At 41.4% G+C, this 17,678-nt stretch overlaps 1 protein-coding gene across 1 annotated transcript; it reads left to right on the top strand.

Annotated features, from left to right (window-relative positions):
* The first annotated feature begins 624 nt into the window (after positions 1–624).
* Positions 625–10,928, top strand: aire (autoimmune regulator). Its single transcript, XM_061694374.1, has 14 exons — positions 625–771; positions 1,424–1,598; positions 1,747–1,851; positions 2,659–2,724; positions 2,814–3,079; positions 3,641–3,836; positions 6,034–6,269; positions 6,358–6,693; positions 6,739–6,819; positions 7,784–7,867; positions 7,938–8,035; positions 9,457–9,535; positions 10,025–10,108; positions 10,554–10,928. Exons 1-14 carry the CDS (start codon positions 625–627, stop codon positions 10,626–10,628), a joined length of 2,028 nt encoding a protein of 675 aa, XP_061550358.1. The 3' UTR covers positions 10,629–10,928.
* Positions 10,929–17,678: the final 6,750 nt, after the last annotated feature.

The following is a 17,678-nucleotide window of genomic DNA, read 5'->3' as shown; positions in this document are numbered from 1 at the left end:
ATCGAAGCTAAAACGATATGAAAATGTCGTCATGTTTATTGTGACCGGTTATAGGTATCACATACATTATTACTGCTAAAAGTGATGTCCATTTTTAAAACGTAGATCTGATTCATATACTGTACACATTGCAACACGTAACATATTTGTCACTCCCTCTCTTGAACATGACACAATACATGATGCTAAATATGGTATTAGCGATACTTAAAATTTGAGGGTGTTGATACTGCTCAAAATGTTGTCACAGTTTATCAGTTTCATTCCTAGTGGCCACCAAAATACTACACAACACATGACTAAATATTAGCGATAATTACAATTTCAAACAGTATACTGTTCGAAATTGTATCACGGTTTATTGGTTTCATAAAAAATACATATATAAATACGGTATTAACGATAAACAACCTTTTGAATGGTGCTTCTAGATGTTTGAAATGTTATCACAGTTTATCCCTAGTGTAGGTATGTTCCCAAGTAAAAGCACCTTTGACCACTCAAGGTGCAAATTTTTATTTTTTTGCTTCTCCTTCATAGGCCACACCCCTTCCATCACAAACACTCCACAAGTGAGGTGGGGTTCCAGCTCCTTCACGCTGGTTGAAGCTCAACAAGTGGACCATGTCCCAAGTGGAAGCCCTCGCAGACCCCAAACTTTGCTCGCTCCTAAAGGGTCTCCGTACGGACATCGCCATGGCCGTGGACGACGCCTTCCCGCTGGTTCACGGCTTGGCCGACAAGCACGTCATCAGTGAGCAGAGGCTGAAGGTGAGTCGGGTTCAGGAAGATCGGGATGCAGATTTTGGATGTTGTGAAGAGTTTCTGGCAACAAGTCTGGCTGAGGAATTTGGGGAAATATTTAAATTTGGATACTTTCCATGGGAATGAACCCTTCAGGGCCACTGTAGTTCAAGTTAAATTGGTCGCGGAGCATGTTTTTTATTGTCTGTTATTTTTTTTCTTGTAAACTGATTTATGGCATAGGGGAGCATGGTGACCTAGTGGTTAGCACGTCTGCCACACAGTTGTCAGGTCTTGGGTTTGAATCTCTGCACGTTCTCCCTGTACTTGTGTGGATTTTCTCCGGGTATTCCCGCTTCCTCCCACATCCCCAAAACATGCATTGATGACTCTAAATTGCCCGAAAGTGAGAACGCGAGCGTGAAGGGTGGTTTGTCTATATGTACCTTAATATTGACTGGGGACCTGTCCTTGGGTGTACCCCGCTTTTCTCACCAAAAGTCAACTGGGATCGGCTCCAGCTCACCTTCCCCCCCCAATGATGACAAAACCCACAGAAAATAAATGGATGGATAATTAAAATGGCATTTCATTACGTGCTTCTGCCAAAATTCCCAGTTCAGTCCCTAAGGTAAATTCTGTGTGTGTGTGTGTGTGTGTGTGTGTCTTGAACGGTCAGGACACCGTGGAGCAGGAGGGCAGAGAAGGGATCCACAAGGCCTTGTACTCGCTGCTCTCCTGGGTACTGGACCAGAGTACTTCCACCGTGCGGGGCTTCTGGAGGAACCTGAACAAGGCCTACAACCTGGACAGCTACCCCAAGCTGCGACCACTCCTCGCTCCCCACAGTGCCGGTAGGTGAGGTTCAGTGGAAGGAAGTAACAAACTGCACCACATCAATACAACCTGATGAAAGATTTTAAGTCTCGGGGGTAATTTTTTTCATTGAATTGATTTATATGTCAGCTTCTATATGATTAATTGCCACATCATTTAATGCAGCCAGCGACGTTGCGTCTCCTCCAGGCAAGAGGACTCATGGAAAAAAGAGGAGCCACAAGGATAGAGATGATCAATATCGCACCAAGTCAAGCGACGGATCTGCAGGTAATACGTGGTTGCATTACATCCTCCAAAGAAATCATGCTTTTATTGTTTGTTTAATTGCTTATTAGTAAATAAAAATACACACAAAAAGTACCCAAATTGATATCCAGTCAACTTGTATTTGCAAGGGAGTAAAATGTGGAATTAATGTAAGTAAATATATGAAATAAAATATCAATAAATATAAAGTTATAAATGAAATGATTGTAAAATGTATTATTAAACCTTTTTTCACAAAGGACTAAAAACTTTAACAAATATATAGCAATATATACAATAATGTAAATAAATAAATATGGAATTGCAAGTAAAATAATTATAAAATCTATTATTAAACCTTTTTTTAATGGACTCCAATACTCAAACTCAAAATAAAATATAAATACATTTACAAAATAAATGATAAATAAGGATAAATAAATGAATATAAAATTGCAAATAAAAATAATTTTCAAACCTATCAATAAACATTTTTTTGCAAGCTAGTGAACCTGTAATGGAAAAGAAATATTTAAAATTTTCATTAATTTCCGATGAATATATATACGTGTCTTTGCATTTATACCTGTGTGACAGTGTCAATCAAAACTTAGCATTATCATCTCGGAGTTTCCCGATACTTATATTATATATATATTATTTTGTATTTTTTTAAAATCATACCATAGTGTGAGAGTACAATTAACAATAGATCCAAACAAAACAAATGTGATCATTTTAATTAAATAATCATGTATAAATGAAACAGAAACATTATTTTTGTTTTAAGATTCAATACACTAATGACAAAATGATTTCCCCCCCCAGAGGGTAAAGTGAAGCTGTACAAAGTGAAGAGTGAAGTTCCTCCCCAGCAAGCAACATGTGGCAATAGTATTTTTCAAAACACTTTGCTTGAACTTTAATTCAAGATTTTTATTTTTATTTTTTTTAGTATTTAAACGATGACAATTGTGTTTCAGCGTCAGTCCAGAAAGGAGGAGTCCCCTCGTCTTCATCGTCTCTCTCCACCGGTGAGCTGTCAGGCAAGTGTGGATCATCTAAAGAGAAGTTCTTTAGCCCAGATGGTAAGTCATCCTCAGCTGAGGCAACACGCCGTGAATTTAACAAAAAGCTACTACGAACAGTATGTTCTATTTTCCCTTGTGAAGGCAGCACTTTATCTCCAAGATGTCCAATTACACTACCAGTTTGGCAGTCAGAATTAGTGAACAATTCTTACAAAAGGGTTCAAAAGCTTGAACTATGTCTTTAATTATGTATTTAATTGTGTCATTGCTGTATGTTTTTATAAAGTACAGTATTATAGAGTGCTAGTTTCCCTTCCATCATTTTTAATTTTATTTTTATAATCTTGGATGTCCTTTTAATGGCTGTGCAAGATCATTTGGCTTGGAAATGCCCAAAATGTCCTTTTCCAAGCTACTCTAGTTGGTCTTCACGCTTGGCATTTAAACTGGCCAGATTTCTCATTAATATGCAACATGCAAATAGGCTTTCTGATTGGATCGCTCATCTTCCGCCATTTAAATATCGAAATCAGCTTGGCTCTGGTTGGTCCATATCCCGGCGTCGAAAAGCTTGGGGGCGGCCAAGCAGTCATAGCGACGTCGTGTCCCGATGTCTTGCTATCATTGTGATGTGATGGGCAATTCGCCAAGCGCCCACTAATAGCGAATATGTGGGGACGTGGGCTGACAATTAAAAGTTTAAGGGCTCAAAATGCATTGCCAACACGCACACACAGACACGCACAGACTTCGACCCTAATAGGTGTGTGTCAATATAGTGGGAGGAGGCCTCGCTCCACGCTGACCGTCCTAATCAACACTACATCCTCCCGATCAGACTGAAGATTTTGAGTGAGGTCCTTTTCAAAAGCAAGCTGCATCACATGGGCCTTGCATCTGGGCAGCATCCTCCGCAATGGTCTGAGCAAAAAGAGCTCTCTTACATTGCCTTTGAAGCTCCTAAGATGAGGGCAAGTAAGCAGGCTGTGACAAACGCAGTTGGGATACAGCAAATGAATGTTCAGCCTTAGGGTCCAAAGTAGTTCGTGTGCCAATGAGCTCCATACTGCGCTCTCCAAAATGTGCTTCCATCTCTCTGACGTCAGTTTAGTATCCAGTTTTACAGAGGGCACTGTTTGATTTAACAACCACTCGCGTATATCCGCAGTTAATTCTTCTTCTTTTCTTTTCGGCTCATCCGATTCGCGGTCGCCCCAGCGTGTCATCCGTTTCCATTTGAGCCCATCTCCTGCATCTTCCTCTCTTAACACCAACTGCCTTCACGTCTTCCCTCACGACATCCATCAACCTTCTCTTTGGTCTTCCTCGAGCTCTCTTGCCTGGCAGCTCCATCCTCATCACCCTTCTGCCAATATACTCACTATTTCTCCTCTGGACGTGTCTCTTTGTCTCCAAAACATCAAACCTTGGCCGTCCCTCTGATGAGCTCATCAGAATCAGAATCATCTTTATTTGCCATGTATGTCAAAAGCACACAAGGAATTTGTCTCCGGTAGTTGGAGCCGCTCTAGTACGACAACAGACGGCCATTTGACAGAAAATACTTTTGAGACATAACAACGTAAGAACACAATACAGAGAGTCACTGAGCAATGAAAAACTCCACAGCCACCTCTCCTAGATGCTCCTAATCCTATCCAACCTGGTCCCTCCTAGATAGAACCTCAACATCTTCATTTCGCCTCCTCCTTCTAGCCTTACTGCCTTTCCACCTGCTCTCCTGGAACCACAATATATCAACCTTTCTCCTAATCCTCATGTCAACCAACTCCAGAGCTTTCCCTGTCATAGTCCCAACATTCAAAGTCCCCACATTCAGTTCTCGGCTCTGTGCTTTCTTCTTCTCTTTCTGCCGAATAACCCGTTTTCCACCTCTTCTTCGACTTCGACTCACAGTATCTGAATTTCCAACGGTACCCTGCAGGTTGACGGCGCCAGTGGCGGACGTTGTTAACCCGGGCCACGATCGATCCGGTATGGAATTCTTTGGATGAACGCTCATATTTGTTTGGCAAAGTTTTAAGCCGGATGCCCTTCCTGACGAAACACTCTGCATTTATCCGGGCTTGGGACCGGCCTACAGTTTGCACTGGCTTGTGCCCCCATAGGGCTGCATTATTTATCCACAATTAATAATGATAAAACTGTGATTGGCTGGCAACCAGTTCAGGGTGTACCCCGCCTCCTGCCCAGTGATAGCTGGGATAGGCTCCAGCACGCCCGCGACCCTAGTGAGGAGAAGCGGCTCAGAAAATGGATGGATGGAAAATAATTATAAAAAATACTCACAGATTCACTTCGAAAGTGTTTTGAACCAATATGACATCATACGAAACATTACATAGGTCTTCGCATTATGCACAGGTCTGACTTTTTTTTTCTTCTGTCAGGCTGTGGTAGGCTGTTGCAGATTAGCTTCCCATCAATCTAAAATAATCGCACCACTGTTTATTTATATTTTTGTTTTAGTAAAAATCACACCAAAAAATCTCCAAATTAGTACTTCTTAAGACAAACATAGATACTATGATCAAATAAAATCGTTTTTGCAGATTCATGTTTCACGTGGGGGGCACAAGCATATCGGTGCACAGCCCCCTATGGCCCACCCATGGCGACAGGTGAGTTCTAATCGAAGCGGACCTTTAAAAAACATTTGAAAAAACGTTTTTGTTATTTTTGGGGGGAGGCTGGAACAGATTAATGGCATTTCCATTCATTTAAATGGGGAAAGACTATTTGAGAGATGAGTGTTTTGAGTTACAAGCATGGTCAAGGAAGAGTTTAAACTCGTATCTCAAGGCACCTCACCTATCGGAATTTAATGACTGAAAACACACAGCTCTGCTCACCTTTTTGCTTTGACAGCCTATCCACGTCCAGACTGCAAATTAACAGCGCTCGTGCAAAACACTGGCTCCTTTTACCGTATCTGGATTTCGGCCCATTACTTAAAATTGATTCCGGATCTTCTGCTAGCCGAGCTCCCAAGTCATGGATGGAGAAACTCGGTGTGGGGGTGTTTATGTTATGTTAACTCGCCCACTGTGACATCACAGTTGGGCAGAAGTGCAGAATAGCTTGCTCACAGACACAAACAGACACAAAATGTTTACTTGGTTGTTTCATTTCACACTTGACGGGTGAGCAGACACTTCAGACACCCAACTATTTGTATACAGACATTTAAAAAGTCAATTTTCCATAAATGGCACTCTTAGATGTCTATGTACACATTGCATGCATTTGCCTGATGTTTCCTCCTCAGGTTCTGCAAGAAAGTACATCAAAGTGCCAGGAGACTTTATCAAACGTAAAGAGCTGAAGTCCAAAGCTGCCATGGCAACCTTTCAACACAAGACGGAGACAACAGCAGGCTCTGCACAGGTCCCGCCACTCACCAGACAATTTTGTCATGCTTGTGTGTGAGCGCGTTTGCTTCATCTTATGATTTGTAATATGTCTGTTCATGCAGAGTCACCACAACGACGACGAGTGCGCTGCGTGCACAGACGGAGGCGAGTTGATCTGTTGTGATGGATGTCCACGAGCTTTTCATTTAACCTGCCTGGACCCTCCGCTCACATCGATCCCCAGGTTCAAGCATGCACCTTCAAGAGAGCCGCTTAAAGGAGACGTCATACGCCAGGGCGTCGTGACGAAGCGAGCGCCTACGCAGTGTTGCCAATTTAGAGACTTTTCTGACCCCTCTCGCCAGGATTTTTTTTTTAAACATTTTGTGACTTTTGTTGTGTTATTGGAGACCCCTCCCCAGTCAGAATCGCCATCACTCGCTAATTTATGCATAAATGTTTGCATTATCCCATGTAGGTAAATGTTAATAATGATGCACTTTTGTGCCCGCAGCGGTTATTGGCGATGTGAGGGCTGCAGTGGCAGAGTGGGGAAAGAAGAGAAAACCCAGCAAGCTTTGCAAGTGAGTAGTCACAATATCGACATATGTGAGTACTTATATGATTTGGATTCCCAATGAATCATCATAGTGGTTTAATAGTGAGCTGGAGCCTATCCAATCAAGTAACAAGTAAACAAGTAGGGTACACCCTGGGCTTTTGAGTCTTTTGAGTTTTTTAACCATTGAAGAAGCAGACGTGCTTACCACTGTGCTGCCTAGTATGTCATTCATAGATAAATAAATACATACATACATTCATAGGACAATTTCAGAATCGAAACTACATGACTGAACTAGCTTAAGGCATATAAAGACCTTTCGCGCGTGAGTCAAGTTCTTGGTCCACCTTTGAGTCTTTATGATCCTTTAGTTTAAGCAGACATGCACTTTGCTACCGAGTAGATTCAATTCATTGAATTTATTCATTGAAAAATTCATAATAATAATAATAATATACAAATAGGGGTTCCTGCGTGGGTTTTCTCCAGGCACTCCGGTTTCCTCCCACATCCCAAAAACATGCATGGTAGGGTTAATTGACAACTCTAAATTGCCCGTAGGTGTGAATGTGAGTGCGAACGGTTCTTTGTTCGTATGTGCCCTGCGATTGGCTGGTAACCAGTTCAGGGTGTACCCAGCCTCCTGCCCGATGACAGCTGGGAGAGGCTCCAGCACGCCCGCGACCTTAGTGAGGAGAAACGGCTCAGAAAATGGATGGATGGATGGATAATACAATATATATTAATATATTTGAAATGATTATTATATTCAGTCATAGATTAAATGTATTGAAATTAAATAAAATTCTTGTTAAAATGGGACAATTTCTCTCTGAACCAAATGAAGGCACAATAAGGAGTTCGATGTGTTGTTAAGGCTTCATCTTCATGTTTTTAGTGTTTCTCAACTCACATTCTTTGTACTTTTTCTCGAATTGTGGATGACTTTGCCAATAACTCACACTTGTTGTGCATTCCTTCCGTAGCGTCCACGGACAAAATCTAACACCTCTACTGTAGACATGTCATTCTTCCCCTTGCTGTCCTCTTCCACAGCCTCCGCCAAGGAGGTAAACACCCTCCCGCATGTCCATAAAGTACATACCATGCACGTTTGCTGGCTGAATGTATGAAATGTAGTGTCCAGACTCGTGTGGTATTTGTCACCTGGGAGGAGGAGACCTCGCCCGCTGCTTCCAGTGTTCCAAGCGATACCATCGCCACTGCCACTTCCCCAAGTAAGCCCATCTCATGCCCCACTCCACCGAGGGGCTTCTTTCCTCTCTGTGTTTATTGTGCTTTAAGATGAAGGCCATCGATGCTGGCTAATAGACAGGAAAGTGAATGCGTGCGCAGGATGACATTTCGTGAAGCCTCTTTAGTGGACTTTTTTTTTTTTTTTTTTTTTACCTCAATAATAGTGCTAGTCATATTTGAATCAGTGAGAACAAGAGTGGGCTAAGTGTATTTTTGTCATTTTTCAACAGGTTTAAGGAGATTTCAAGTTTAAAGGATATGTGTTTCTTTTCTCAAATTTTGAAATGTTGCCAATTATAATGATTTTGATGAAACATAATGGCACTCTTATCCCTAATTCAGCTTTAAGGGTTGGATCCCGATTGGTAACATGCTAGGTGTAAAAGTCGTCTCAGTCCAAACATCCGTCAATGTCAATATTTTATGAAAGCTGATGAATGACATTCACTCGCACTAACATGCAGATTCAAAGGACTGCTTATTTTTGGAGTCTTCTATCATGTCTGTACCTCACTTTCTGGGATGTTGGCCCAGTGTTGCTGCTGAGTGCAACAATGGAATGCCCCCTACATATCAAAATTGGAGCTATATATTGATTTATACCAGTATTGATTCGAGCGATAGGCATTTTCTCTCTTCCTTTCTGCACTTAACTTGAAACTGACAAAAATGGAGTTGGCCCACTCCAGTTCTCAATGGCTCCTTTCCTTGAATGTACTGCACATCACATGACATAATTTAATTTTTAAATAATCCAGAAAAGCACAGAACAAATATTCAAAAGATTCACATCCAAAAAAATATCACAAGAAAACTACTATATTTAAAAATATATACATTCTAGAAAATAAATGGCTTGGCTTACTAAAATGGCTTGTTTGTTTAAAAAAACACACTAAAGACTAAATTATTATAAAAACAAAACTAAAGACTAAATTATTATAAATCAATAATAATACATTATTATAAATAATCAAAATGTAATTTAGATTCAACTTGTCAAATAAAGGCACCGAGAAAACAGTTTGAAAAAATTAATACAAAATTTACAAAAACTAACAAAAAAATAATTTTGTCGAAAAATATGACTCATTCTTAAAAGGTTTTTTACAAAAAAGACTTTCTCTCGACTTTTTAAATGACGTTTTTTTTTTCTTTAAAAATACTTAAAATAACATAGTTCAATTGAAATGAAATAAAAAATATGAACGACTACATTAGTCCAAATGTTATGAAACTAAATAAAACCACGAAACTAATATTTCTGTGACAATGTCAATCAAAACTGTACTTTCATTTAATTTAACAATTGTTTTCTATTAGTGTAATGGTACAATTAACAATGGTCCAAAACAAAACAAATGTGACATGAATTTCATATGCCACCATCTGTGTTTGTTAGTGGGAGATCCATCTGCCTGTCGTGCTCCATGGCGTTGGTCAGCACTGCAGAAAAGGAGGCCGAATCAAAATGTTTGCAGGTCGGTTTGTAGTATGAGGCCACCAACACTTACTGAATAAAGTTTGAAAAAAATGCCCTCTGACAACCAGTTTCTCCAATCATCACGAAATTGGGTGGATACGTGTACCATAACGAGATGCACACAAAAAAAGTCTTACGGACTCCTGTCCCAAACTGAACAAGACGTTTGGGTGGATTCCCTTAGTAGCATCCCCTGAAAAGTTGAAAAAAAAATCAAAAATAAATCAGCCGCTACACCAATTTAGCCTATCAATTTGGTGGACATTTTGGTGAATTCCTCAACACCTACTAAGGAATTCTCCAACTGAGCCCCTATGGGAAGCATCCTATCATAGACAGATGACTGACGCGAAATTTCCAAACTTTTTTGACTGCTGCATTTAATGTGAGCGCAAAGTTTGTTGACCTTTCCAAGGAATGACCTTGAAAAAGAGGGTGCGTGGGCCCGTGGACAGCTTGAATACTATTTGTTGTTGCTGTTTTTCAGCTTCCCATCCCGGTCCACAACCCACACGGCCATGACCAGCGCTCATCCGTACATAAAGACGAATTGGACTCCATCCTGGGAGATGTGAGTGGTGCTCAGTTACATACGTGATGTAGCATGTGTAGTATGTGTATTGGGGGGAGGGGGGGGGGGGGCGCTGCATAGATTAAGAGCAGATGTCTTTGGGAGCATTGCATCATTGCATTGCTTTCGCATTGCCTTATATCCTTTTTGGAATTCTTCTTAAACTATAACTCTCGTGAATACGCCTTAGTAATTAAACATAGTTTTCGCTTTGCTGTTATTCAAATAGCTCCAATTGAATTACAGTACACGTCAGTATAATCCAATTGGTGTTGACTTCGCTATGACCCAAAACAATGAAAACCAAACCCGATGTGCACTAATATGATGAATGTAGCAACAAACTCGAGAGGATCGGCCAAGGCATTGTGTCCGTGTTCATCACATGATGTCACCTGTGTGTGCGTGTGTGTGTGTGTGTGTGTGTGTGTGTGTGTGTCAGCAGGCCTCCCTGGATAGCATCCTGCAATGGGCTTTCCATAACATCCCTCAACCTCTTCTAAATTCTCACGGATGCTAACAGTGACTTGGAGTCAAGCACCTTCCAACTACGACTGCTACTTGTACTGTTACTATGACTACTATTGAAAACAATTAAGTCATTGTGCTTAATAACAGCAAAGAACGCTGAGGAATGCTGCAAAAGAGGAAACTGAAGTCAGTTGTTTTGCATTTAATGGCATTTCAAGTTTTAAAGAAGACTGTAATAATATGATAATAATATTTCACATTAATCAAAGTGTGACTGCAGAACAAAATGTCTTGAAAAATATGCTCTTTAAAAGAAATGTAAGAAAATCACAAAAAAAATCTACTTAAAGAACGCATCTCTAAAAATATGACTGTCTTTTTTTTCTCCATCAACTTTAACTAACTAACTTTTCAACTTTATTCAATGACTTTTAGTGTAAATGAAAGATTATAGTCAATATTAAAAGAAATTAAAAACATGATGCACGACAGTCAGTCTAACACTCCAAATAAAATAAAAACAATCAATTAATTAAATTTATCCAACGCACAAAACGAAACATTTATACAAATAAAGATAATAATAACATTTGCAATTAATCATAAAGTATTACTGTCATACTTTTCCATATTGTCACAAAGTTACAGGACACTGTACATACTCTGTTTTGAGTGCGAGGTGACTAAACCCGTCTGACTTGCAACGTGTTGGCATTTCTCTCCGTCATAATCGACGTGACAAGCAGAGATTCACCACCTAATCTTTATCTTCTGCTTGAAAGCTGTGCTGATCTCGAATCCGAAGCGATGCAACTCCACCATCGACAGGGATCTGTCCGTCAGTACAGTGGTTTACAAAGCTGAGTTTCACAGACAAGCTGGGTGAGAGACCCTTTTCTACGTCGACCCCTTGAAAAACTAAATTGACGACTTCAGTATATCTGTCGGATTGCACTTTCTGAATATAAGCGTCCACGGTAGAATAAGTTCAGGATACTTTTTCTCAGTAGGGGTTAGGTCAGGGCATGACAGTGGCCGTATTTCATTTGAGGTTGCAAGAAGCGCATCCCAGAGTTTCTGTTTGGAGTTTTACTGCCATCCAGATGGCAGTTGCACAATCTCGCGTTCAGCAAATTCACGCTCACATCGCAGCAGATGGTTTCAATCCAGCGAGGTATGAAAGCAGAGAAAATCCTCTGTTGCGCAGGAATTCCTCCAAGACACTCACCCTGTTGCGGAATGTTGTTTTTGTCATGGGATTTCCAGGGTTTTGGCATGACTGCCAGCCAGCCAGCACACATTTTACACCCCTCGGTATTTGGTCGCCATGACGCCCAGCTCCTACAGGTCCAAAAAAACAGAGGCTGAGTAAAATGTTCCTTCCACACTGTCCATGTGTGCGACACTTCATTGCACACGTGCTTCCAAATCATCCTGGGGGGGAGGGAAAAAAAACATCCACCCATCCATCATTTATCAACCTGTATGAAAAACATGTAAGGCCAGGAACAACAAATTATCGGATAGTATCAGAATGTGGAACAAGTATGCGGTAAATCCCTCAGTTTGAGGCCAAACAGCGGCCTTAAACAGTCATTCCAGCTGCGGCCAAAACATCTGCTAACATGCTTTCTTCTCCACTCTGTTTACTCCTATGTTGCTGTAATATGGTTAATGGCATACAACGGTGCATTGAGATACGAGGTGAATTTGTTCCATGACCACACTCGTAACTCAAGACATGTGTATCTCAAATCATCTTTCCCCATTGAAATGAATGGAAATGCCATTAATGGATGAATAAGTGCTGCATGTCAGATACGGATTTGGTTTTCCTTGCACAGAACAGCTTTGTTGCCATACTGAGGAAGGACTATTGATTGGCCATGTGGGGAAACAAGGATACAAATATACAAAAAGTGGTGGGTTTTTTTTGGCTAACGATATATGCAGCGATGCGATGGGAACATTATGGAGAAGTCAACAACAGACTCATTGATCGGTGTTCTAAAAAGACATAAAGCTGAAAAAGAGGCTGCATATGCGTTACACATAATATAATGAATTCGGTTTTTTGGCTTCCTGCTCCGACTGAGAATTATTCAACATTATGAGTTTTCACTGCTTGGGCCATGGCAATCTTTGGTCAGGTAGCTTTTAAAACTGTTTGTTACACACTAGGGCTGCACAATATATCGTAATATATAATGTACTGTCGGTGTACAACAGTCACATCACAGGGTCCTGCGCAATGTCAGTGTACTGATTTGCTGTCAATCAACTTTAATATTAATAAGTGACCAGCAGAGGGGGATGGTTGGGCATTCTAATAAGATTAGCACCGATGTTACTGTAAATTACAACCCATCAAGCAACACACACGGAGCAGCCCTGAGGGTTACTTTTTTGATTTGTTTTTTTGTATGATAACTACTAATGAGGACACAGGAAACAATTACATGGCTGCATTTATTGTATCTCTCTTCAGAATGTGATGAAGGAATGCATGTTGCAACAGATTAGACTTGGGGCGGAGGGAGGAGAGCCACGGCATTACTGAAGCGACAAACTTCAGGTGAACACAACGTCTTTTGCATAACTAATGCACTCAAATATAGAAATACTAATGCATATTTTAAACAATTTTAAAAAATAACTGACAAACATGAATAGTGTTTGAAATGTGCTAATAACTCTACAACACAACCGGGCATTAAAAAAAATGATTTTAATTTCATGTCTGGCTGGACTATTGCTCAATACTACAGTGCATTTAAATACAGGTGGACTTCATACGAATTACTCTGTACACTTTTGTGCTCTACTGAGCATAGTTTTTTCTGGAGAGGGAAAAAGAAAAAGAATGATAAGGATCATTTTTCCTCCCCGATCTGCTCAAGAAACAGTGAGTGAATGGTAAACCAGTTCAATATTTACGATCGCAAATGTGTGTACTAGCAGAACTGCGAAGATATGCGAAGCATGTCATCACATTGTGAGCTCAACATGCATAAAAAGTGCCACTTACGTCCTGCTGATAAGAACATTACTTTGTGCTTGTTCTCACACCCACGAACACACATCCTGTCACAATTCTACACACCTACCACACGCACACACACACACACATATCCTGCCAGGAGTGTGTTGATCACAGCTTTGGAATCCTTCGGAAAAATCTGAATAGTGAAATTCCCACGCTTTGACCAACTCGACCTTGCTGTTGGGTCTGAAGGAAGTGAAGCATCAGCGGGTGTAATCTTGAGAAAAGAGGGTGTCTCTTCTTCAAAACAGAGACATAGTCTGCATTTTCCATAATTACAACAAATTGCCAGGTTTTTTAATAAAAGCTCTCTAACATTCTTTGGATTAAAAAAATGAGAAAAATAAAGAATTACACCAAATCTCTTTCAAGTCACATGCAAATGCAAAGTAGAGCTTTCGTTACCATCATGACCAAGTGGTTGCTAGGGTGTTGTGACAAAGCAAGCGGCTACACAGTGTTGCCAAATTAGCAACCTTGTCGCTATGATTAGCAATTTTTCCAAGCCCTCTAATGCCTATCCCCCCCCCAAAAAAAATAATGGATGAGCAACAAATCTAGTGATTTTTTATTTTATTTTATTATATTTTCTCTGATGGATGCAGCACTTCATCATTGAGCCACCATATTTCACTTTGTCAATAAATGTAGCAGTGTGACTAAATGAAAATACTGCCCCACGCCCATATTGACAATTTAGGAACATTTGTGTGTAAACTGGTTGGCTAAAACTGCAGCTCTTCTTACCTTTTGGCTTTGACAGGATCGTGCTTCTGTGTAGTGTAGTCCAGCCCGTCGCTTGCAAATGGCAATTGCGATCGGCTGGAGACCAGTTCGGGGCGCACCCTTCTCTCGCCCACAATCAACTGGGATAGGCAGATTCAGGAGGAGCAGTGTGCGATCTACGTTCCTACCCTCACCTATGGTCACGAGCTGTGGGTCGTGACCGAAAGAACAATATCAAGCGGCCAAAATTAGTTTCAGCCGCAGGGTGTCCCGGTGGCCGACTGGTTAGAGCGTCAGCCTCGCAGTTCTGAGGACCCGGGTTCAATCCCCGGCCCCGACTGTGTGGAGTTTGCATGTTCTCCCCGTGCCTGCGTGGGTTTTCTCCGGGCACTCCGGTTTCCTCCCACATCCCAAAAACATGAATTGGAGACTCTAAATTGCCCGTAGGCATGACTGTGAGTGCGAATGGTTGTCTGTTTGTATGTGCCCTGCGATTGGCTGGCAACCAGTTCAGGGTGTACCCCGCCTCCTGCCCGATGACGGCTGGGATAGGTTCCAGCACGCCTGCGACCCTAGTGAGGATAAGCGGCTCAGAAAATGGATGGATGGATGGATGGGTGTCCTGGCTCTCCCTTAGAGATAGGGTGAGAAGCTCGGTCATCCGGGAAGGGCTCAGAGTAGAGCCGCTGCTCCTCCGCATTGAGAGGAGCCAGATGAGGTGGCTCGGGCTTCTGATTAGGATGCCTCCCGGACGCCTCCCTGGTGAGGTGTTCCGGGCATGTCCCACCGGGAGGAGACCCCGGGGACGACCCAGGACACGCTGGAGAGACTATGTCTCTCGGCTGGCCTGGGAATGCCTCAGGATCCCCGTGGCACTCAGGACAACTAGTCCTGTTATTGTTTTCATTCACCATTAGAAGAAAAACAACTTAAATTATGATTCAATTGAAATGTATTGCACACAAGGTAAATAAAAATTGTACCTAAAGGAATGTTTGAGTTGAAAAAAAAAACTGTTCTAAAGGATTAAATGCAAATGTATTGTATTTAAAAGTTTAATACAACTGAACTGTACTCAATAAATGCACGATACTGGATTGCACAGTTTAACATTTAAATGACTGATTCACCACTGGAGGAAGCCTGTGTACCACACTTAAAGTATCCCTTCGCTAAACGAACATGGTGATGAAGTGCTGTGTCCACGAGTGAGAAAATAGGTACAATCAAATCTTTACGCGTATGAATTGATGTGTGAATTGATTACTTTCTAAAGAACAGAGATTTTTAAAGCGGCTTTGCTTTCCATCTGCATCAGTGGCAATTTTTTTTTTTTGTGGTTTCTTGGAGACCTGCCTGGTAAGGAATGTCCTGAATTAATAGTACAATGTGTTGATTTAGTACGATGGTCCACTTCCAACATTCCAAAGTTACGTAAGCGCGCTGGTGAAGTCAATAAACTCACCAGCAACCCTTTTTTCCTCTTTGTCTGAAGTAGACCAGAACATACTGTGAGCTGAGGGAGAACACACTCTCAACACACTCACATGCTTCCCATACGTAAGACAAATATATAAACTGCCTAAAAATATATTCAGTTGCAGTATGTCAAGACAAAGATTCCATTGTAAGGGTAAAATGTCAACTAGCCTGGTCGCAAGTGTTGATTCTGAGCAGAGGTTAAAGCAAATGCCGAGGAATTAGAAAAGTTTTTTTAAGCAACTCAAAGAATTCATTAGGCAGGGTACACACATATTGATCATTGGGCTGAATTTCTGCCCAATTTCTCCCTTCTGATCAAAGTCAGCAAAGGCCCGATTATCAGAGGTGGGGAATATGACTCATCTTAAGTGTTGAAGTGTTAAACACATCGATATTAGGGCCGAATTTCAACATTTTTCCCACCTTCCGATCAGAATCAGCAAAGGCCCAATTATCTGATGTCTCGAAAAGATCGTCCTGAACGATTATCCTGTGGTGTGGCGGGTGGTCAGTGTTTTTTCCTCCCAGATCTTCTCTGAAAAAGGCAAGAGCCAATATTCGCAAGTATTAAACCTGTTCAGTATTTACGATGTCAAATCTGTGTGTGGTCAACAACAAGTTCGCCGTAGTTACCAGTGACAATTACCTTTAACACACCGCACACCAGAGGATAATGACCTAGGATAATCTCTTAAAGACATCTGGTGAACAGGCCTTTGCTGACTTTGATCGCAAGGGTGGAGAATGTTTCACTTCGGCTTGATTATCAGTATGTGTGTACTAGCGGTTGAACTAATCAACTAGTCGACACATCACTCAGTAATAACGGTTATAGCTAGAGGTTGAGTAATCACCAATCATGTATTTTGACAACAACATGGATGGCATGCTGAAATAAACAGCTATGCAGCGAGCTAGCAGCGGTGCCTGAAGTGTGGCAATATTTTCCTAAAAATGAGACCGGTAGCATGGTCACTTGCAAAATTTACAAGGCTATCCTAAAAATATTTTTAAAAAAGCAAATGCGCTACATATGCACACACCTCTGAAATAGCCAATGCTAGCTAACAAGCAGCCCTTAATCCTCATGTCAGTCGTCAGCGATTTCAACAAACACTCTCCTGTAACAGTGAAAAGACAGACAATATACTGTAGTTGTGGATCAATAACCTCTTTATTGTAAAACTGACGACAAAAATATCCAACTAGTCTTTCTGTCAACTGTCAAACTGCCTCCAGCAGACACGCTCGCAATCCTCTTCCTTCATCCCCTGGCCCCACCCCCGATTTACTCATCCGATCGTATCAAAGACTGCATCCCACGACAGAGGAGAGCGAGCATTCGTGTGTTTGGAGGCTGGCATAGCGAGTTGACGACTGAAAAGAATTAATGGTGTCATCAATTAGTCGAAGTCGACTATTGTCACCTTAGCATCGACTACAAAAAATTGGAAGTTGTTCAACTCCTAGTGCATCCCCCGCTTAGTAAGGTATCACTCTGTTTCACATCACAGTCATGGAGTCCAGGGATCAACCCAACTCAGTGTTGACCACACATAAGGATTTCGGAATCTCGATAATCTGGCCTTTACTGACTTGATCGCAAGGAGGACATTGGGACTCAAAATCTGCCCGATCATCGGTGTCCCCTGCTTAAGACTGAGTTTTATTTTGCTACATCAGATAATCGGGCCTTTGCTGACTTTGATCACAACGGGGAGATTGGACTCAACTTCACCTTGATTATCGGTATGTGTGTACCCCCGCCGAAGACAAGACAAAGGCTCCTCAGCCACATTTATTCTGGACTGCGCAATTGGAAGTGGCTTGCTTGCTTTTTTTATTTAA

This window comes from Phycodurus eques, chromosome 13 (assembly GCF_024500275.1).
Source record: "Phycodurus eques isolate BA_2022a chromosome 13, UOR_Pequ_1.1, whole genome shotgun sequence".
Lineage (NCBI taxonomy): Eukaryota > Metazoa > Chordata > Actinopteri > Syngnathiformes > Syngnathidae > Phycodurus > Phycodurus eques.
The sequence above is the reverse complement of the archived record's forward strand: the minus strand, read 5'-3'. Positions and strand labels throughout refer to the sequence as shown.